The sequence below is a fragment of the Ischnura elegans genome, chromosome 8, assembly GCF_921293095.1.
Source record: "Ischnura elegans chromosome 8, ioIscEleg1.1, whole genome shotgun sequence".
Classification (NCBI taxonomy): Eukaryota; Metazoa; Arthropoda; class Insecta; order Odonata; family Coenagrionidae; genus Ischnura; species Ischnura elegans.
The window spans coordinates 3279702-3303149 of record NC_060253.1 but is presented as its reverse complement, the minus strand read 5'-3'; the positions used below and the strand labels follow the sequence as shown (position 1 = coordinate 3303149).

The following is a 23448-nucleotide window of genomic DNA, read 5'->3' as shown; positions in this document are numbered from 1 at the left end:
GAGTTGCAGTGGTCAGGCAGACCATCCGCGGTAGTCGCACCTCACATGTTTCAGCGAGCTAGTGTTGTCGTTGCCATGCCATTGACCTTAGAGGTGATACCAATCATTCAGAAGCCTATTTCAACGCATTACCTAAATTTGAGACGCGCTCCGAGTGACTTCGGCGCCATACCAACCCAGGAGATGTTTTGAATCGTCACGATAACGCTCGGTCCCACACAGTTTTGAGTACTGCTGAACGAACACATGGCAGAACAGGGCTGGACCGAGTTGCCTGACGTGACTCCCTCGGTCGTCCACTTGTTTGGGCAACTAAAAGATGCCATTCATGCAAGACATTTGGAGAAAACGAAGATTCACTCTGAGAAGAAATGGCTCCTTGACCAGAACCAGAATTCATGCCAACAGGACATACACGCCATTTGTTCAGGAAGGCCGTGGAATGGCAGGGAGATTACGGGGAAAATTAGAGTGTGTAGCCAAAACATCATTCTTTCGTGGGAGTAATTTTCATTACGAGCAATAAATGAATGTCGAAGAAAAGAAAATATAGTGCATTACTTTCTAGGCAACCCCCGCATAATGAGCAGCGGCAGATGTTGTAGCCCTTACCAGATGCAGCCATGTAAGTGGCCCCGGTTGATTTTATCTTCTCAATTGAAGCGAAGCATGGCTCCGATAATATCTCGTCAAAGTCAGCGATTATCTCATTCAGAAGCCTTAGACACTCAACTCCCTCATTGTTTGTCTCCAATTCAACGTAGAATTCGGAAAAGTTTGGTATAGAAGCGAACATGACGCAAACACATTCACACTGCTCGTGGTACAACTCCTGAAATGAGAAATATCAAACTATTCACTAAATAGTTATAGCTCATTAACATTTATCCGATATACGAGAATGCAATATTAAATGCAGTGCTAGACAGCTATATTTTCCACTCAAGGTAGACGACTGTTAAGATTGAAAGAGGAACTTACGTCAGCACTTTTATCCGTCGAAAGGAAATGTTCGGCCACGTGCACAGGCAGAATATTCGCCAAAAGTTTCCGGTTGTACGCCTGCAAGTGTTCCATTTCTTCTTTTTCCTCTGCAATAAAAATATACCATAAATTTAATCAAAGACAGACAAAATAGGAGTAAAAATTATGAAAATTGAATACTCAGCTTTCCCTATGCCCTAAAGTAAATTCCCCACGGAAGCGGAAAAAATTAACGCTAAGCTCATTGGAGTCTGAAAGCGGCCAGTCCACAAACAAAAGAAGACGTCCGCCTTCCAAAATTTTCCCTCGTAATGCTCTCATACAACCGGGAATAATTAAAGCTGTATGGCCCTCATAACGGGGAAATAATCATATCCTTCGCTCTATGATAACGCGCAAAAGATCCAGCTACGAATTCTTCCCCATATTCTCCAAAGTTTGCTTCGCCCACGACTCACCAACAAATGGAGTTTGCTCTCGTCAGGACATTTGTGAACACAGCCACGACATATTGGACATCGAAATTGCCTTGGGGCACAATCGTTCCGGTGGTGTAGTGGGTGAAGTATGATGCAACGAATCAGAGGCTTCACAGATGAAGTCACAGTCACAGTGACGGATGATTTGATGCCGCAAACGCAGGGAGGACATTTTTCAAATGTTGAAACCTCGCAAAACTTAGCACGAAGTCCAGAGGACGCTGCACGGCTATTGAATTCTTATACGCTTATTTATTTGTTAAATTTCAAGTCCTTTATTGGATAACTAATTGGGCAATTGATTTTGGAGCGAACTTTGACGAACATAAAAAATAAGCGTAGAGGCTGCCGCCGTCGAATACAACTATCGGCCCACAATGCAATGGAATACAACTGTCGGGTTATGCCTCTATCGCCGAACGCCAATGGTTGCTTTCCTGGACATTTTTACAGAAAATTTGTGGTGAAGGTCTTATGAAGGTGACAAGGACCATGATATTTTTAGGGAGGAGAAACTTTTAGTGGTGAAAAACGAATGAGCACGGATACTCCACGGATATGTCCATTCGTAAATGCGATTTAAAATAAACTTTGAGGATTACTTTTCAGTACACCATGGTTGGAAAATAATATTTTTTCGAGCAAATAATTTTAAAAACTAATAAAGAGCTCTAGCAGTTTCCTTAAAATGTTGATTTCATTTACCTTTTCCATGCATAAATCTTACCTTCAACTTGAACAACCGTGGCCTCCCACACCCCCCCCCTAGTTTTGATCCTGGGTACGCCGTTGATTGGGTACAATGCGCAATTAACACGTTTTGAATTCAACATTTTCCTTATCTACACAGTTCTATTCTATAAATATTGAGGTTCTGAACAGTTATCTTTGCACTTCTTTCACGACGGTCATTGAACAAACTTTTTTCCCCTCTTCCAGTGTTTCCCTCAAAAGGGCAATGATATCCCTCATATTCTAAATTGCTTTATAATATGACAATTTTTTCTGATAAAGGCGTCCTTATCCATTTCATAATATAGTCGACTTCATATGGAGTTGACTGCAATTAGTTATCTCGTATAACTGCTGCATGTTGGTGATTGGTCACCCCCTGCCAAACACCCTAGAGGTGGCTCGCAGGGGGTGACCTCACTCGCCAAGTACTTAGCGCAGTCATTGCAGCACCACGTCGGAAAGACACCAAGCTTCGTAAAGAACTCGGCGCATTTCATTGACATAATAAGAAACACCGTCATCAACGACAACGAGATTATGGTCAGCTTCGACGTTGAGTCACTCTTCACCAACGTTCCAATCGAAGAATCTCTTAACATCATCAGAGAACTCACTGACTGTGGCATCCCGAAGGACTTTCCGAAATTAGTGGAGCATTGCCTCCGCAATTCCTTCTTCTTATGGAATGGCAGCTACTACGAGCAGACGGAAGGAGCCGCGATGGGTTCACCCCTTTCCCCGGTTGTGGCAAACCTGTATATGGAAAGCTTTGAGAAGACAGCCTTGGAATCTTAAGACAAGCGGCCTTCACTGTGGCTGAGATACGTCGACGACACATTTGTGATTTGGCCACACGGCGAGGAAGAACTAAAAAGGTTCCTGAATCATCTGAACTCACAGCATCACGCCATCCAATTTACTATGGAGTTGGAAAAAGAGTATCAGCTACCCTTCTTGGACGTCCTGGTGAAGAGAAAAGGGAATGGAAGGCTTGGACACAGTGTATACAGAAAGCCTACACACACCGACCGCTATCTAAATGCCGCATCACATCACCATCCCAGCCAGAAGAGCTCACTAGTGGCTACTCTTGTTAACCGAGCATATAAAATTTGCGACTCGGACTCAATTGCCAGCGAGAAGAAGCACCTAACATCAGCCTTACTAAGAAATGGGTACAGCGCCAACATGGTCCTGAAAAGGGCCGAGAAGGAAGAAAACAGAGGACAAGTGCCCGCGACGCCTGACCCGGAAGATGCCACCAGGCCGGATCCGAAGACTTATGTCACCATCCCCTTCATCGCAGGGACGTCTGAGAAAATCGCGAGAGTATTGAGGAAGCATGATGTTGTGACCAGGTTCAACTGCGTCACTAAGATAGCTGACATCCTACCCGGGCCCAAGGACAGAATTTCACCACTACTCTCCGAAGGCGTGTACCAAGTGCCATGCTCTTGCGGTAAATGGTACATTGGTGAAACATGCAGAGCGCTGAACACCCGTATGAGCGAACACCGAAGAGCGACCAGAAACAAACTGTTCAAAGCCTCTGCCATCGCGGAGCACGCCTGGAGTGAATCCGGACATTCAATTTTATTTGACGACGCCAAAACAATTGCGAGAGAAGACAAGTACTTCCCGAGAATAATGAGAGAGGCCATTGAGATAGTCAAAAGACCAGCGAACTTTAACAGGGAGGATGGCTATCCTTTGCACAGCGCGTGGAAAAGGTATATTCGACGCAAATACGAGGACGTTCCCTGATTGGTCGAAAGAAATCCACCGAATTGGCGCCAAAAATTGCCTATATAAGAGAGGACTAAAAGCTTCACTTCATCCTTCACCTGAGGACGCTGGCAAGGGAGCTGGCGAAACTGTTGTGGTTCTTCGACAACGGACGCGGATGCAGCCCGAAAGAATGCTGAACTCAAGTAATCACCGCGGAAACCTGCGTACGAACAAAAACTCGTTTAATAGGCAGACCAAACTCTAGTTGGGGTGGGGTTCGCACAATATTCACAAGGCCTCTTACACGGTATTGACATAGGTTCCTAACAGGACACCGACGCGTCATGGCAGAATCAACGGCAGACGACGTGATAGGGACAGGGATTTGGAACGATTGAGAGGTCCGACTGGGTCTAACCCACGGCAGCCAATCACTCGCACCCACTTTCCGAAGGAGTCTCCTCGCCCGAGGAAACAAGACTCGCTGTTCCGGCCTGGAGAGAATGGCTTTCCTATCTGGAGGTCGGAAGGTCGAGAAGACTTCGGCTGTTACACAAAGACCCCCTCAGTCTCCACCGACCAGTGGTTCGGCTGGCTGAGGGCCCCAAAAAGCACACGCCCCTGACCATTGCACGCCTTCCGCACTTTAAGGCAGGTCAGGGCTTCAAAATCAGAACCCCGTCCCACACAGACAATGGCGTGGCTTGGCCTGGCTAACCGAGTCCCCGGTTCTCACACGCTGGGGCAGAATTGGGTCGTTGTTCTGCACTATCCTTGCGAGGGTAGTGATCCACTAGGCACACTGGGGCTGGGGGGTAGGTGGGATAGGTCGGGAAGGCAGGTGCACTAACTTCAGGCGAAACGCAGCGCTTGCGGTCTCGTAAAACGCAGAGATATCCATCGAATACACAAAAACAACGTACACTAAATATTCATAAAGGAATCGTAATTTTTGAAGCTCTTGTTTATATCGGTTTCCGTCACCTCCATTGAAACCATGCTGAACGTCCAGCCTAATTCGCTAGTCATGGAAACAATCTTTTACTGGTTCTAAATAAAAAAAATTGAAAAATTAGTTTAAATAGAACAATAGATTGTGTTTGAATCCGCACGCTATTTATTTGTAGTACTGATCTCTCGAAAAAAGTAGCAATCAACCACATTAACATTGAACCTTCTCTTTCGATATCTGATCACGCTTTATATTTGTAGGCGAAAGGTGATCTTTATTGTGGTCGACCGTGTTAGTCTACTCTACCTATTCCTGAAAGTATGGGATTTACAGTAATGATTACTGAATGACGAGATTGACAATGAATTCAACCGTAAATACGTGCATTAGTATACTATTTCTTCATCAAGTAATGGTAATTAATTGAATGATTTAGAATACGTGATGAGGTCCGCGGATACTTGTTGGAAAAGTGTAAGTATTTACTACCCTTTAACACAAAGTACCTGAATATTGCCTAATAGAGAAAGGAATAGTTGTTTATGATATCCATGATAAATGGTAAAAACCTTCTTCCAGCATTTGATGCCCACCGCCCCAGAAAATATAGTTTTGCATATCGATTTCTTTACTCCCTAATATTAATGCTGCAAAAATTGATTTCAGTGCATAAATGCGGCTGGTGATACGTTTGATAATTTTAAACTTATTTATTTCTTAGAAAAAGGAATAAGAGTGAAGGGTTCAATGTATAATTTTTCTAGCAATAAAACCCAGGTTTGCCATCTCACTATTGAGTTTTTAACAAATCAATACCGTTAGCTAGTTAAATGGGTTAGTCTCATTGAACTAGTTCTACGGCGAGCATTTAAACCTTTGCAATTGTATTAGTTTAACAATACCAGCTCATTATATAGCTAAGAAGGGCTGTCCACCCCTAAAAATGAGGAAGATAAAGGAAAAGTTAAGCGCCACTGCCTGATTTAGTTTAAAGAATCATGTCCGAGGGCGTAGGCAAGGAATAGTAATAATTCTGCTTTGACGCATAGCACTTACATAATGTGGCTTGCACTTCAATCATTTAGAAACTCGTCACAAATTAGCAAAAGAAATATCTCTATAAAAACATCAATGCGTCCAATTGCCTGATTCGGATTACGTACAATTAAAAAAATATTTCGATCGTGATGAATTGATTGAGCTTACTGTTGATACGAATACACATTGGCATTTCCAATGTTCGTCCAGTTACCAACATAATTATATTCGCTAGAAAAAGCAGGAAATACCTTCATTCTTAGACAAATGTAGATGTAGACATATATATTGCTATTTCTTAAGATTCAAACATATCTTGGAGTCATCTTTACTTGAGAATTATTTAGCCCCACCATCTAAGCGCCTCAACCGTTATTCACGCATCACCTTGAGTCATTGCGATATACATCGAATATGCGTAAGAGATGGAAAGAGGAAAACCACAAGGCACAAATCGCTTTTATCGCTATTTTACAAATTATGTTTCTTGATAGTTGCGATCGCCTCTCGTCACTCTCTGCACTGCGGCCTAGCAATAGTTTAAGGAGGATAATGGCGGTAGTCCCCTCAGAGGAGAGAATATTTAGAAAGTTTAGAAAGAGGAAGTGGTGAAATATGGGAAATCTACTGTGGTATCGTTCAGATATAAATGTTTGATGGAATGCAATCAATTATACCATAGCTACATAACGCAAAGAAATCGATATACACTTAATATAATTTATAATTACAAAATGTCGTTTTTCTCTTGAACAAGTGGTGCTCATAGGCATTGAAAAATACGTTTTAAAATGCGATAACTAGCTAATAGTGTTACCTTTGACATGGGGCCCTTTCTCCCTCTTTTCAAAGTAATGAATGCACATGCTGACATTCGTCGACCGTGCAGTAGGTCATTCCTCTTCTATAACACTCGCGGTGCCAAGAAACACGTCATCTCACCATTACCACAAATATGATTCCACACTTACACCATCGAACGCACTTTCAACACTGTTAACATGCACTGATCAAGATATTTCAAAATTAACATCATTGCAATTCACTTCTTCACATTACGCAGCGATGAATTCCCGCGAATTGCATTCACAAATCACTGCAATCATTTGTTAAAGATAATTGGAAGAAGGCGATGACTTAACACGGCGGAAAAGGAACACAGTTCACAAGCAATAGAAATGAAGGCTCTCCACGCGTGGTCATCGAGCGACTGAGCTAACTTCAGTTCCTAGGCGGTGATTCAAAATTTCGTCCGTCATCGCATCGGCTCCGAATTGCGGCACGCCGAAGGACAAAGACACGACCTCTTCCGGTTAGGGCATGACGTTGGTGAACAATTTTTCCATCTGAACTCGCTTAGACATCATAATGAACTTGCTGTGTCTTCTTTCCACGATATTTTATTTCGACGAACCTCGGTTTCAGAATAAAAAGCCGTTTTCAAGGTATCATGATTCTTAGATGAAAGCCTTTTTACACATTTCAATTGACGAGGGGTGAGGGTAGAGTTTCGGGGAAGGGGTTTCCTGGATATGTGAGATAAGGAAAGGGGGAGGGAGTTTTTACTGCTTAGGGTTTCCTAGATTCCCCGGCTGACTGAGGAAAGTGATTCATGATGACGTATAGTGGCGAAGGGTGGGAGGTAGAGTAAAGTGCAGGAGGGGTGAATGAAATGGGAACATATGATCGATCCACAATTTTAAATGAACGGGGTAATTGACAATTTCGAACAGTTGGAAGAAATCAAGTTTCATTTCGTGTAAATGCAAACCTCCTCATCCCTCACAAGACAATGAGTCAGAGAGATTATCAGGTTGTTCACAGTATAATTGTCGATATTATTGCTCTCAAGAGTCGACATCTTTCCATAGGTCCTGTGGTTTTTCGCGATTAAAATTTTACTTCATTGGCTACTAAGTTAAAATATTCATACCTTGTATGATATGCGGCACAATATGGTGAGAGTTTTAAATATAATATTAACTGAATGAGGCATTGAAATACTTCAAATGAACTTATTTTAACACGCTCATCAACATTTCCCATCAACAGGTGCACTTGATAATGTAACTGCAACAACGATACACGTAGCATGAAAATAATCCTGTGGAAATGTTGCAATGTCTTCTTTAACTAACAAAATATTCGTGCTCGAGTGCATGATTATTGAAAATGCCTACTTCAGATATATTTTTTAGAAGCGATAGTGTAATCGTTAAGCAAGGAATACGTCAGGAGGTCGAGTAGAAATAGAACCAGTCAAGTGGGGGGATTACGCTCCTTCACAAGAGTGGGATATTTCGGATGAAGGTCATTAATGCACTTGAGTGCAGTTTGCACTGCAATTCATGCGCAGTTAACATTGTGGTGGGACCTCTGGCCAACTTCCTTTCGTCAGGGCATTACTGCCTTGAAGAAGCACTTGAAGGACAAGAGTAAGTCGGTTATGAATAGAATTTCTGCGGTGTTCTGAGCTTTCTCTGGCTGGTTAAGCCCTTCTAGAGATCGCGGTGAATGAGGAAACTTCGGGGGGGGGGGGGGGGGTGATCGGGCCCCTGTTTGGATGCATTGATAAGTGGAGCCCTCTACACGTTGGGAATTTAATCCACGGGCCTCTTGCTTTCTCAATTTGAGAAAACGGGATCCCATCATCACTGCGTCCTTTCACTCCTCTCTTATTTTTAAATCCCTAAAACTGAAGCGAGGGATCGTTTAGGCCGCAAATGAACTACCTCCCAAACATGCGGTCGTTTACAGCCTTTTAAATTATCAACAGGTGCGACACGTAACTTCGCATTATCTATTTGCGACCGTCCGTCCCACGACCAACCGTGGTTACGACCAAAATCATTTTTAAAAATAACATCTGCAATTTCCTCAAAATTTCTTCTTCGATGTCCGTAAATTTTCATGCGTGAAATGAATAGGAATGGGTTGGCTCAATTGGTGGCTTCCCGTCCCGCGGGCCCGTATTCAGATCCCGGCAGTGGCTAAGGCTCTTCAGAGATTGTCTGGTCCGTGCTTAAGTGTGGGGAACACTTCTTACAACACTCCGCCCGTGTAATTCTTCAGGATGAGCCGTGGTCGCCTTGACGCCTTCCGCTAAGAGCAGTTGCAATACCGTCGCAGGGTCTTCCTCCATCCTTCATTATTAAACCTTCCTCACGGCGAATATCACCTAAGCTGTCGGCCATCTCCTCCCTAATACCTACCAACCCACACCTAAATAATCTTTCCATTCTATTCGGGTTTCTTCACCGCGTTTGTTGTATTTTAAAGACAACAGTTTCGCCGGCGTTACAGTCGCCGTCTTCAGGTAAAAGGTAAAATTTTTCCAAAAAAAATTTTACCTTTGACCTGAAGACGCCGACTGTAACGCCGGCGAAACTGTTGTCTTTAAAATACAACAAACGCGGTGAAGAAACCCGAATAGAATGGAAAGATCATCTAACCAACGCCGCGAAAATCTTCGAACCTACATTATTCGCCTCTACGGGGAGGAGATTCATCGGAAGATACGGAGTTTCGAGAAACTTCGGAAAAGGAGAGTAAAGTTGATGTCTTCTTTAGCCTTCCTCCAACGTTGCAGAGACTCAAACACCCTGCCATCTTGTGTCAACGTCAAACACCATCTCAACACGCGTGCTGCCAAGAGAATTCTCCGACGCACCAGCGAAGCATTGCTTAGAGAAAGAGTGCACCACACTCGTGGCGCCCTCCATTTCTGCTCGAAGGAAATCTACAATGCTCATATGGAGTTAAGCAATATCTTGTCCACTGCCGACTGGGATACTATTGACAAAATAACCTATGAGTCATCCCGCATCACTCAAGCCACGGTACGGGAAACGCAGATTAAGAAATTTGAAAAACTGAGAAGCAGGCAACATCCAGTTCATGATCCTGTAAAGGGCCGTTCCGTATTCAACCTTATAGACGAAACCTTGGATTGTGCCACAGAAAGCATTCTAGCGAAAGGTTTCAACTTCGCCATTGCTCCTAAGACAATTCCGAAAGAAAAAATAATCACCGGAGTTGAATCCGCCATCCGGAAGCTGCCAAAAGGGATTGCAGATGAGATAAGGGAAGACGTGGGGAGTATCCTCCGCAAATCAAGACCACCGAGACCGAATATAACAGCTGCAGAGAGACGAGCGTTGAGAAAGCTCCAGGACAATGGTAATATTCTCATATTACCCGCAGATAAAGGGAACGCTACTGTTTCGATGCGAAAGGAAGACTACGAAAAGAAAATATTATCTCTTCTCCAGGAGCAAACCTACAGAAAGATGAAGGCCGATCCAACAAGCAAATTGGAACGAAATACCAGGGCCATCATCAAGAGTTCATCCATTCCAAGAGAATATCAACGAGGCCTCCTCCCTTCGGCTGCGAAACCACCGAGACTATACGGCCTACCAAAAATCCACAAAGAAAACGTACCTCTGAGGCCGATTGTGAGTCAAATCGACGCCCCAACTTACTGGCTATCCAAATATCTAGCCCAATCACTCCAGGAATACGTTGGACGGACTTCATCGCATGTGAAGAACTCATCCCATTTTATTGATATTCTTAATACGGTCTCCGTCACAAACGAAGACATCATAGCCAGCTTTGATGTGGTGTCTCTGTTTACAAACGTCCCTATCCATGAATCAGTGGATATCATCCGACGACTCATCTCTGAAGGCATCCCGAATGACTTTCCCAAATTAGTGGAATATTGTCTAAGAAATTCTTATTTCTTATGGAATGGGGAATTTTACGAACAAACAGAGGGGGCAGCTATCCACTCCAGTCAGTGTGGGTCTCCACTATCTCCAGTTGTAGCGAACCTTTTCATGGAGGATTTCGAAGAAAAGGCCATCGCGTCGTACGAAAAGAAACCATCGCTCTGGCTGAGATACGTTGACGACACGTTCATCATTTGGCCCCATGGCGCCGAAGAATTGCAGAAATTCCTACAGCATCTCAACTCGCAGCACCACGCTATCAAATTCACAATGGAAATGGAACATGATGGTCAACTTCCCTTCCTGGATGTTTTGGTAAAAAAGAAAAGAAATGGGCTCCTAGGACATGCCGTTCACAGAAAGAAAACGCATACTGACCGCTATCTGAACGCTTCTTCGCACCACCACCCAGTGCAAAAAATCTCCTTGGTGGCAACATTAATACATCGTGCCTATGCCATCTCAGATACCGAGTCACTATCTGCGGAGAAGAAGCATCTCATTGAAGTGCTGGTAAGGAATGTCTACAGCAGTAGCATGTTGAATAGAAGATTTGTGGAGCAGGAGAACAAAGACGCAGCCCCAAAAAGGACCTCTGAGGAAGAGAGCCGGCCGGAGCCGGAAGCATACGCCACAATTCCCTTTGTGGCGGGCACATCAGAAAAGATTGCCAGAATGCTCAGAAAACGCAACGTAATTACACGTTTCAATTGCGTGGCAAAGATATCAGACATGCTACCCGGAGCGAAGGACAAACTCCCAATGGACCTTTATGAGGGTATATATCGAGTGCCTTGCTCATGTGGTAAATATTACATTGGCGAGACCTGCAGATCAATGAAAGTCCGATTGCAGGAACATCGGAGGGCTACGAAAAACAAGCAGCACCAACTCTCAGCCATATCTGAGCGTGCTTGGAGTGAACCTGGGCATAACATCCTCTTTGAAGACGCCAGGATAATAGCTAAAGAGAATAAATACTTCCCTCGCTTGATCAGAGAAGTTATTGAGATAGCGAAAACGCCCGCAAATTTCAACAGAGATCAAGGCTACAGCTTGCATACTGCATGGAAGAGGATTCTCCGACTACCAACAATGAGAGATGGACAACCGGCCAATGAGAGAGCAGCAGCGGATCGGCAGCCGCTGCCGCCTATATAAGGCGAAAAATTTTATGCCTATAAAAGGCGGAAAAAAATTTCCAAAAAAAAAACTTTACCTTTGACCTGAAGACGCCGACTGTAACGCCGGCGAAACTGTTGTCTTTAAAATACAACAAACGCGGTGAAGAAACCCGAATAGAATGGAAAGATCATCTAACCAACGCAACGCCGCGAAAATCTTCGAACCTACATTCCACACCTAAATAGTTTAATGCTGACAGGAACAAATGTAAATGAGTGGGAATGAGAAGTTTTAAAGAGGCAGAAGGCAAGAAAATGAGACTGTTCGCCTGGGAATGTCCTTCGTGAGGCATGATACATATTTGCAGGAAACGACCGACAGCTAAGGTCATACCGATGGCTGAGTTATAACAACACGTATCTCAAAAATAGCAAGTATTCAGGAGAGCAAAAAAAAAAACGATGTATTTTTTTTTATATAATTTTAATTGAAACTAAAAACCAACAATTCATAAAACATAAAAAGAAACATAATTTTGCCAGCAAAGAGTTGTTTTTTGCTTGAATTTTATGTTTTATTGACAGTATTACCAATATTAACTCAGACCGGCCAAATTTTGAGATACGTGTTGATAGAACTTAGCCATCGATATGCAATGAAGGAAGGATGGAGAGAAACCCGGCGTCGATACGATAGGCGTCAAGGTTGCCCTGGTTTGACGTCCCATCCGACGGACGGAGTGCTGTGCTTAAAGGTCCCTCCTCAATTAACTCAATCAGGGATCGGAAAACCGCTGGCAATCTCCACCATTACAATGATTTGGACCCTCGGGTTGGGAAGCGATCGCTCCAGACAACGTACCAGCCCGGGGAATGTGGTTGAGACGTACCAGTGGCCTGCAGTTTCCAGAGGAAGTCAAGGCGAGAGGTGGATTCCGTCTGTCGGCCGTGGACGACGAGTGCGGCGGCGAAGAAGAGCGCGACGAGGATGGCCAGCTGGTCTGGGGGAAGGCCGATGCCTCCCTGGGCACCTCCGCCAGCAGCAGCCCTGCGGACGTCAGCGATATCTTAGAAACCATCGCAGATAAAGACCACGCCTAAATTCCTGCTAGTCATGGAGATTCAATAAGAGAAACTCTCAGTGCACTTCGACAGCATTACTTCCTTTCATGGCCATGTTTTCGTGAACACAGTCCGCAACGTCGGGAGAGCAATTTACATAAAATATTCTGCTTGATATCTCTCGGGTTTCCGGCTGGGTTAGAGTTTGCTCGATCCCAACGATTTGACAGCTTACTTTGCTGTCGTCCTCAGGGACTTTATGTTGAAAAGCATCTAATCCAAACTAAATTTTACCCATATAAAACTTTCTTATGTAGTTTTTTAACCTTTGGCATTTAGGGGTATTTTTCACCCTTAAAAAATAAAAAGTGCCCATCAGCGTATTAGAGACTTTGAAGTAGAGAGTAGGAATAGTCTAATCCCAAATTTTTATGCAAATCGATTCAGTTTGAAAAAAATTGCAAGGTTTTGCACTTTTATGAGCTTCATATCCTGGATTATGAAGAGACACACCGTCCTTCTAACACCCATCAAATTGCTGCACCAACTTGAACGACACGCTGATTGGTTGGTTGCGCGGGAAACAGGTCAGAGGAATTCGAGATGACTTACGGATTGGTTTCGGCGGACACTCGCTTGAAGAGGGAGACGCCCGCGTCCTCAAGGGAGGGAAAGGGAAGGAGGCGACGCGACGCCGGTGGAGGGGAAGGGGGAATATCGCCGTCATGAAAATATGCTTCCGAGGAATCGGCGAATTTACGAGAGAAAGAATATTAAAGTTCTGGAGTTGGATTTATTATCTAGCACGAGCTACACAATTTATGCGGTATTAAACATTGCACATATCCCGCATACATATCTCATTAATGATGGTGTAATACAAATATTGCGGGAGGTGGGGATGTTTCTCAAATTTCCCTCCCATTGGTACAATAGAAAATGCCGCCGCTCCGTTTGTTGCAATACTATTGAATCCGACTGATCATACGCTATCACTTGCATGCCTAAGCTATCTTCCGTCAAATTGATTTTCAGGCTAAGTTTCCCTAACAAAATATTTGGGTCACAAGACTATCGGGAAGTTCCCTTGTAAGCACGTCTCGGACTCAGCAACACTCAGGGTTGACAAACATCGCAAACGAGTTGAAGAGGGCGTGACGTCTGCCGTCTCCTGCGCCACACTACTGTTTCGAGATGCAAACCTCGTGTTCGTTAAGCATGGTCACCCTGGAGGAGGGCCATGTAAATGGACAGGAAAAGCCGGCTAAGCACGATGATGTTTGCCTTTTTTTCTATATTCACCACAATCCTTGGACTTGTGACTAGGTCAAACACAGCATGTTTGTAGCTGAAGAAAGGCAAGTCCCACTTAAAATCAGATTCTCGCGGTTCATACGATTCGTGATGCTTTTCTCGAAAGACAAACTCGACTGTATCCGGTATAATGAAATTGTGTTTGGAAATGAAGCAGATGACTTTTCATTTTTACTAGGTCAGATTGAACTAAAACATTCGAAGGAATTTGGCACACATTCTCCTTGGTAGTGCGGCACAGCAAACCAACCATTAGAAGAGCCGAATTGTCTTTATCATTAATATTTTGTGGTTTAACCTGCGGATTATAAAGGGTATAAGAGGGGTCTTCTCACCCGCTGTAGAAGTGCAGAAGTTTGTCCCTGGTGACGTAGAGTTGTGAGTGCGACGAGAGCGCCACGATGCAGAGGTGAGTGAAACAGGCGGCGGCGAGCAATAGGGCTTTGGTGACGCTCGCGAGCACCTGGAAGGCACCCACCATCACCATGGCCAGCAGCAGGCAGAAGGTGAAGTACTGCATCAGACGAGAATAAGGAAGAGCTAGCGTTAACCCATACATGAAGAGCCTGAATGCAAAATGTCAACTTCCTCCCCTCAAAGAAAATTAAAAGCGCTAACGCGTGAAATGTGTGAAAATTAAATTGAAAAGGTAGCGGGATGTAGCCTCCAACCCAAAACCCTATGTAATTATAATTAAAATGTTGAGAGAAGGTTGATGAATGGAAAAGGAGAGAGAGAGAGTAACAAGGGGCGAAGCGACGGAAGGGGTCTTGCGCGTTCCTTCGTGCCACAGTTCACGCATTTGCAGGTTCCAAGGAGAAAGGAATGTTCCGGCTCATCCTTTCTTTTTTTCTCCTCCCACAGGAGCCCGCAATTAGCCGGTCCATCCCAGAATGCAATGGCTTAATTATGTTAAAGCGTGAATTGGAGTGGGTGTGTACTTACGTCGGGGAAGTGCGATGTGGGCATTTGGTGGCAGTGCGGGTGTGGGCCCTCTTGTCCGAACGCGAGGCCATCCTGCCGCAAATACTCCTCGCTCACTTCCCAAAGGGATTTGTTGACAGTCTGCCGGAGGCACACCTCTAAGCTGAACGACTGTACACCTATCTGCCAAAGAAATTATTCAGCCAACTTTTACGGAAACAACGGGAGAAAATGATTGCTCATCCATTCCATTGCTTCTCTTCCCCTCGAGCCACAAGCGAGAGAAGAGCGGCTCGCGAGGCATAAGACCGATTGACGAGGCTGACCGCGAAAGGCGACTCCGCGATTTGAATGGTGCGTATTTTGTTGATCAGCGAACGCAAATCGTCGTTTGGTGATCACTATCGGTCCAACTCCGCCTTTTTTTCATTACAATAAACTATTTACAATCACAAGATGGGCGCAAGAATTGCCATTCCCCTGCCCTAGCTACGAGATCAGCATAGTGCTTGGAGTGACACCCTTCCAGCCCAAATGCCGCTCATTCGGGGCCCAAAGATGTAAGTTTTGATGTATCTAATCATAAAAATTGCGTTGATATATCATGTTTTTATGACAAATTTTAAATATTTTACTTTTATCGAGGGCTTATCATCCTTACCATTGGTTGGATGGGATGATCGGTGGGCTGATTCGATGATTTCAAATAATTTATTCAAATGAAACTCTGAGGAGATGGACCAATTAACTCAGAAATAACACTCTATCTACTTTCCTTCAAAAAACAATAAATACGACATTCAAATCGAGGAGACAACTCTCGCAGCCTCCCCTTGTGATTTTGTATTCTCACAATACTTTATTTCACGGCTATTCACGATAGTTTCTCCCGTTGGCAGAAAAAATAACTCATTAAACTTTGAAAAATAATTTCAACTGGTGAAGATACACGTATATTTGCATCATTCAATAGTTGCTCATAAACACAAATCTGTGGATGTAATATGGATTGAACTTACCATCGGCAGAAGACAAATGGCGAACACGGAGACAATGATTGTTGACGCGAGAGCTTGGGCCGCTCCTCTGCTGCCGCGGATTTGCGAGGATATCGAGTGAATGTAGTGCGGAGCCACCTGCGCAAAAAACAATTGCGAAATTCAATCAACGCACGTCGATGATGAAAAATGCATCGGGCGTATCAAAGATAGCCCAACCTGCGGCAATCACAATGTCACTCTCATTTTCTACACTTGCAATAATTGAACAGAATACACTCATTCAGATGAGGATATGAACAGGTTGAAGCTCTCGAGACATGGGTTAGGTGGATGGCGTGGAGAGTGACTGTTTTTGAGGAAATGTTTGCTACGGAAAAGCTCTTCGCTTGATTATGTTTTGGGGCTGAATCCAAATCTGAGATTCGCTGACAAAAGTTAGTGACGCAAAATCGCAAAAGTGACAAAAGAAACTTATTTTTTGGCATTTTTGATAGCATGAGATAGAACTCACCTTATTAGTTTCTGTGAATATCACGACGTTAGACGCCAGGACTACAATTCCGGAAAATGCGAAGGAGAAATACATTACTAATGAGCTGAAAGAAAAAAGGCAATAAAATAGGTTAAATATGGTAAAACACTAACGTACTCTAACTAAAAAATTGTCGCTAGGCGATAATACGAAATGTATTGAAACCGGTCGCGTGAATAGAATTATTTTAGGAAAATTGGTAGTAAGTTTAATGTGTAATGAGAAATTAACTAAAGCATGCATGCATTTGTGAACAAATTGGACAAATGGGTGATAGTTTTAATCCGAGTACAGACCAAATTTATTACAACCATAACAATTTATAATAATTATAGATATTGGTAACAAACAGTTGAACCGTTAATTTTGCAGAATATTAATGAATAGAATTATTTAACTAAATTGCTAAATTAACTTAGAGTAGGTACTCACTGGGGAATGATTGTGAGCTGCACTATAACGATAGCGGCATAAACGAAAATGGAGCTCATAAAGTACGTCGAAATCTGCCGATCAGGCTCCTTGGAGTACTAGAAAGAAGGAAGACAAAGAACATGTTACAAATTTTTAATTTCCGGTTGAATATTTTGCAATGCTTCGGCGAAATAGCTTCACTTCAAAATATGACAATTGCTCCGCACCCGAATACGTTTTGCAGTGACGCCAACGCTTCAAAAGAAGACTTATCCGTCATCTTCGGAGCGAGTTCTCACTGCAGTGTCAGAATCCACTCTCACAGAAAAGATGGCAGAAGAGACGTTAGTAAAAACGTTGGGGTCATTGTAAAACATCAGCGGCTGTGAAGTTGTAGGGAAGTTATCGCACTCCGCACATCGGGAAAATTGCATAAATTCATTTAAAAACTATTCTCATTACTCAAATCACAATTCAGTGCTCTCGAATTAAGTAACTAGATCAACCTCTACTCAAATACAATTAGTTATCCATAAAATATACCGTTATAATCAAGAAACTCACAAAAAACATCCTCTAAATAATGAAATTTGCTTTGTTCCGTGGAATGGCTGCTTTCCTAACGTCCATCTAACTCCTGCAGCCTAACGGGACGCATGTACTATGGGGGAAAAAGGTGTCCCAACGAAGGTTGTGCCGCCACTATCGCTCCGCGCAAAAATGGGTTTCCTTTCCAGTGGGTCGTTATTCTTTGGTCGTTCAGGGAAATTCAAATAAGGCAAACCATTTCCTATCTTCGTCGTCCAAATACGCGACCGACCACTGAGTCTCCCACAACCCAGAGCACGACTCGCGATGAACTCTTAAGAATAGACGAACTCAACGGCATCAAGTGCGCACATTCGGAGCGCTCCACTGAATTTTCCTTCGCATATCTCAACGAAATGACAAAAATCACTACAGGCCATAGCGAGCTTTCTCTTGATTTAAACAATAGAGTCAACGAGCAGATTCAATTAATGAATTCCGTATTGAATGCAGTTGATTTTGAAGAAGTTTTAGATTTTCTGGAAGGACTGATGAGCAAATTGCCACAACACATTTTTCTTTGGATCGAGAAGGATATGCTCCTATCCTGATTTGAGATGCCTTTGTCAGCAGGCGAGAAAGGGAAAAGTAGTCGGCTCGTTGGAGGCAGGCTTAACAGTAACGGAAACATAGCGAAGGATGAATAAAAAGTAGCTCGTACTTCTGGGAGAAACGGAACAAGGAGGGTAATGAGGCATTGAAAAATCGGAGAAGGAGACTTAAGTGTATAACCGAAGATATTGATGCTGACATATAATAAATCGAAGTGCTGCCGAGATTTCGAATTTAAAAAAAGAAGAGTTATTGTCCCAAGTGGAGTGTTAATTAATTGGAGTATGTTTTACGTGCCTTTTTTTGTCCACATTAATTGAGATATTACATTTGACCCTTAAATATGTCAAAAGTAATTTGACAGAAATATACGAGATTAATTGTTTCAATTTTAAAAATTGGTTTTGAAAGCAATTGAAAAGAAAGTGATGCATCAAACTTGTTCGATTTTTGGAATCGACATTGTTTTTTTACATAAATTTTTCCTACCTTTCATTTTACGGAAGCCTGCTGTTCATTACTATTTCCATGATTTTCAATTAAACTTTTATTTTTCTATATGGAAATATTTTTCTGCAAAGTGGCAGCGTCAGGTGTCGGATGGACACTCCCCGAACTCTTCCGAAACGCTTCCGGAGGCGTTCCAAGTGGGCTATAATCTGCTTCCCGGACACTTCCGCGACACCTCCTCAACGCTTCCGCAACACTTGACCGCTACTTCCAGAATACTCCGTCAGACGCTCCCGAAACACTTCATCAACGTTCCTGTTTTGCCTGGGAACAAATACCATTATATGACCTCTGACCCTCTATGATGACCTTCGAAGGTCAAAATATTAACGATATGGGTCTGTGAACTGAACAACTGACTTAGGCACCCTGGTGACTCTATGGTTGGACACATCATGGTAGCCCGACGTATTCCTCTACGACCTTTTTAACGTCCGTATTAACCTTGGAGATCAAATAGTGGATAAGACAATACCATTGACTTGGGCACCCTTTAAAACCTATGGATCGACACCTTTGTTACCATGCTAGGCATTTTGCCGCCCCTTTAACCTTGACTGTGACCTTGCTGGGTCAACGGTTGAACTTTCGTCAATAAAAGTTTTTTTTCTGTTTTCTCGTATTTTGAAAACGTTATAATTGACATCTTTGTCAATGAAATTAAGACTTTTTTGCACCTCGAATTGATTATAACATTGAAACCTCATTGGGCGAATTTCGGATTTTGGTTTGGACCCATATCCTGAGGTCAAAGGGCCAAAATTGTAAAATTTTGCTTAGGCTCAACAAAACATGTGACCTTTTGCAAATAGTATGCCAATTTACATGATTCACATGGATTTAGATTGAGAGGAAGTGACTGAAAATGAATGTGAAAAATGACACACGAGCATTTGGACAGTCTTTAATTCTTCAAGCCAGCACTAGCTATTTCCACCAGTAAATATTTACCGTGAGTACTTTCAGAAGAACCCTTGAATATTATTAGCAAGTGTGTCAAGTAATAAGTGTTTTGACCAAAAATAAAACTAGATTAAAATGGAATAAACAGAGTGGTTTGAAAATTCACCAAGGCATGGAACATCCCAATAAACCGAGAAAATTGAGGCGTTTACGCATAATTAAACCGTTATCATCCAATATTTAAAGTTTTTGTTGCGTCGCGATTTTCCGCCGACGCATAGCAATAATTTGTCACAACAAATTCCATCATCCATTATTCTGACAACTGAAATATACGAGATAAAAAGCTTGTACTTCATCATCCCACTGTCGCATTATTAATATCCCAAGTAAAATCGTGGCACAATAGCAACAGGAAAACTTACCCAAGAATATCAGCACATGCACAATTAACGATTAGCGGCTAAATCCTCCCTCAAAACAATGTTTACAGCATGCGCTCAGTGTATTTCCCGACTCCCGACGGCAGTTAAGGCACACATGACGTCACGCTTTGCTTCGGCATAATAGCTCGGGTGTCTTATCGCAGTGGTCTGCTCAGAGAAATTTTTCTCGATTTTTGAAAGTAAATTTTTTATTTCTTTTGATGATGAATGGAGCATCTTTAGATATTTTTGCGAGCTAATGTATACATTTTACCTGTTCAAAATAATTTTTATAGAAATAGACGACCCATTCAAGTTCCCCATAGCTTGCAACTTAAGTTAACGACTTAAGTAAATTACTTAAGAAAACACTGCGATAAACTATTCTCCGCCGACTACAGTCAAGTTCAATTACCTTTGATTTTATGGGAGCTCAAGGCGCAGCCGCGGGAAAGACCTTTGAAATAGGGGTTTAAGGCGATTAAAATGTAATTAAAAATAATAATTCAGTAAGCCTGTCACTTGTTTCTGATTCTGTATTTTCTATCGAGCTTTTTGACAATTAATTACCCCTGCAATTTCTAACGTTTTTTTAATTGCATCAAATTCGGAAAAATAATCTAATATTGAAAAGGAGATTCATTTAATATTCCCCGTGTTGGAAATAGGATGCAAGACCACATAGTTAATAGAATTTTGTACAGCTCTTATATTTTCATTTCTTGGTTTTTATTAATACATATTTACAGTAACATGAGACTAAATAAGTTTCGTAAAATAAAGATATGCGAGCTCGGAGAATCAATGTGAGGTCTACCTACTTTCTCGCCCGTAGACGAAATTGGGTTTATTAAAAGCATATCATACGACATTACTGACTAATTGATAGGATTATCTGATAAAGAGATAGTTAAAAACTTTGAATTCCTCAGCTGAAGAAGTTATAGGATGCTTTTTTTTACTTTTGTCGCAGTAGTAAGTCCAATATCTGATTCTATGGTGCCCTTTTCAGCAAAGGAAAAGTAAAGATTGCACACTAGGGAAAATATGATGACAATGGTATTAGCTATCAATATCACATACATTTTGCCATTTTCATCAAAAATGTGCAAAAAATTATTAATTTCTGACTTTCACTCTGACTTAAATAAAGCGAAAACATTAACAACCAATTTCCCAATGATAACAATAATAATGATAATGGCATCTACAATTAAAATTGTCACTCGAATCGACACGGGTCTAAGGCGTCCCATTGAGATCAAATTTCGTATTCGAATTCGTGTGATGAAATGGAAAACAATTAGGGGGTTGAGGGCATGAAGTTTTGCGGAAAGATTTATTTTCCCCAAATAAGGGGTACCCTCGAGTTTACGGTATTTAATAGCTTCACTCCGACCAATCACAAGCGTATGTGGACTGGAAACGTGTGTCTGTTATTGTGTCTTTTTAGAATATGCTTTGGTGTTTTTCATAGCCAATTTTTCCGTTCTTTTCGATCGGTTTTTACGTTTTATATACATATTTATTTATTCAACCAAAGTGTTACTGCAAGAAGCGCTTTCTTCAAGACCATATATATACCATGGAATGGGAACACCATCAGAAGGAGTGAAATGTGTTGGTGCCTATTTTGAGGTGTCTCTTCTCACCTTTTCCTCGATCTCGGGTCTCCTGAATGTGAGGAGGAATCGCCGCCCGTGCTCGGAGCGCAGTCGGTCGATGGACCGGGCGTCGATGGCACGGCCCAAGTACTCGTTCACCTCGTCCTCTGGGTCGCGGTTCCGCTCCGACGCCTCCACGAAGCCAATCCTCAAATCAAATGAAATAGTTCAATACGGAATGCCACGGCCTCCACAACCTCATGTTGATACCATGGATTGTGGCAGGAACGTAAGTTATCATTATTAAAGTATTCTACCGATTAATGTTGGATTCCTCGAAGTATTTGAGAAGGAAGCCTCCCCTCCCTTCAAGCGATTCCCACTTCTATTCACATTTCCCCCTTTCATTATATCCAAAAATCCTATTCTCTTCCTTCCCCATTCTCATTTACCCCGCATAGCCTTACACTACCTTCGACATCTGCTCAAAACTCACTCCATTCGTGGAAACATTTGGCCAACTCCCAATATTTCAGTTCAAATTTACCAGAAAATCCCACTTTTCTATCACCTGTTCACAAAAATATTGTGAAGTCCTTCTAATATATGTTTAATTTTTTCAAGAAAACATTTCCCCTTAAATAGCAAGTATTATTACCCAAGACAGTGAAGGCTTCCTTCAAGAGAATACTCAAGGTCAGATATTCTCTGAGGAGATGATCCACTTCCAATACACTCCACCCACATTCATTCGAAAGAGACATTGGCACAACCATGCGACCAACAACTGAAAATTTTCCACAGTGAGAGTTTCCCAGTATCCCATGGCTTCAAGGACACAACGTTACTTTCAATAAAGAATGGTCAAACCAATATCGAGCAATAATATCGCGCAATTTCATGGCTCGTCCTAAAGTAATATGTTGCCACGAAAGAAAAAAGTGGTAACAAATGCAGTTTAGTGGCAAAATATTTTTCCTTCTTCATTTGACCTTCGTAACATTCTGAGTGCTCTCAAAGGACACTTCGTTACTGCTATTTGGTATTCTAGAGTTAATGTATGGAAGGCATTAAGTGCAAATATACTAATGCAAGAAATCTGCCTATAAAAAATTGATAATACTAAGGTGAGTAGATAATTTTGAGCGATTACATTCGGAAAGGGAGAGCTTACTTTGATCTCCGCGAGAGGGTTGACCTTGAGCCGAGGGTGGCAGCACTGTGGCCCATGACCCGCAGTTCCTTGGACACGCCTCCGTTGAACGACCTCTGACCCTGCACGCGGCCACCACCTCCCCCCCTGCCCGCTGCTGCCCCCGGAGGCGGCTGTAGGAAACAAAGCCAACAGTTGGCAAAATACACAGTTTGAAATGGTGAAGTGAGAAGTGGGAAATTCAGAAGACTTTACGATGCAAACGTTTGATTGGGCCATAAATAGATATTTAATTACAATATTAAGTACAAATAAAGAATAATGTAATATATTGCATCATTTGAAAGAGTTGCAAAACAAGAGACTACAAAATGATGCTGAGCCGCTGTGATGTCGAAAATAATGATACCAGAGAAAAATATTTGACACCAATATCTTGCAATCCTGATTGGATATCAGAATTTTAATGACTTCATGGAGCTGAAGCAGATTTGCATAAAAATAAAAAGAAGGTCCCATCATCATTATCACTCGTCCATAGCAATCCTAAAACTGGTTTGACCTCTCAATTCTCCTATCAGCTAATTTTGTTAATTTACGTATTTCTTCTCTTTCACACCTTTCTTTAATCGTTCCATGCGTGTATTTCGTTCGAGCTCCTCGTTAACTGTTCTTGTCCCTCGACGATTA

At 42.4% G+C, this 23448-nt stretch overlaps 1 protein-coding gene across 1 annotated transcript in view; it reads right to left on the bottom strand.

Annotated features, from left to right (window-relative positions):
* LOC124163709 (adenylate cyclase type 6-like) overlaps window positions 1-23448 on the bottom strand; it is a 241491-nt gene that overhangs the window by 11485 nt on the left and 206558 nt on the right. The window contains exons 14-23 of the mRNA XM_046540776.1: window positions 22780-22931; window positions 21654-21813; window positions 17042-17139; window positions 16589-16673; window positions 16096-16212; window positions 15098-15259; window positions 14488-14666; window positions 12667-12824; window positions 982-1091; window positions 613-832 (exon numbers count right to left, since the gene is read on the bottom strand). Of these exons, the coding sequence (XP_046396732.1) occupies window positions 613-832; window positions 982-1091; window positions 12667-12824; window positions 14488-14666; window positions 15098-15259; window positions 16096-16212; window positions 16589-16673; window positions 17042-17139; window positions 21654-21813; window positions 22780-22931 (1441 nt within the window). The remainder of the gene's footprint in view (window positions 1-612; window positions 833-981; window positions 1092-12666; window positions 12825-14487; window positions 14667-15097; window positions 15260-16095; window positions 16213-16588; window positions 16674-17041; window positions 17140-21653; window positions 21814-22779; window positions 22932-23448) is intronic.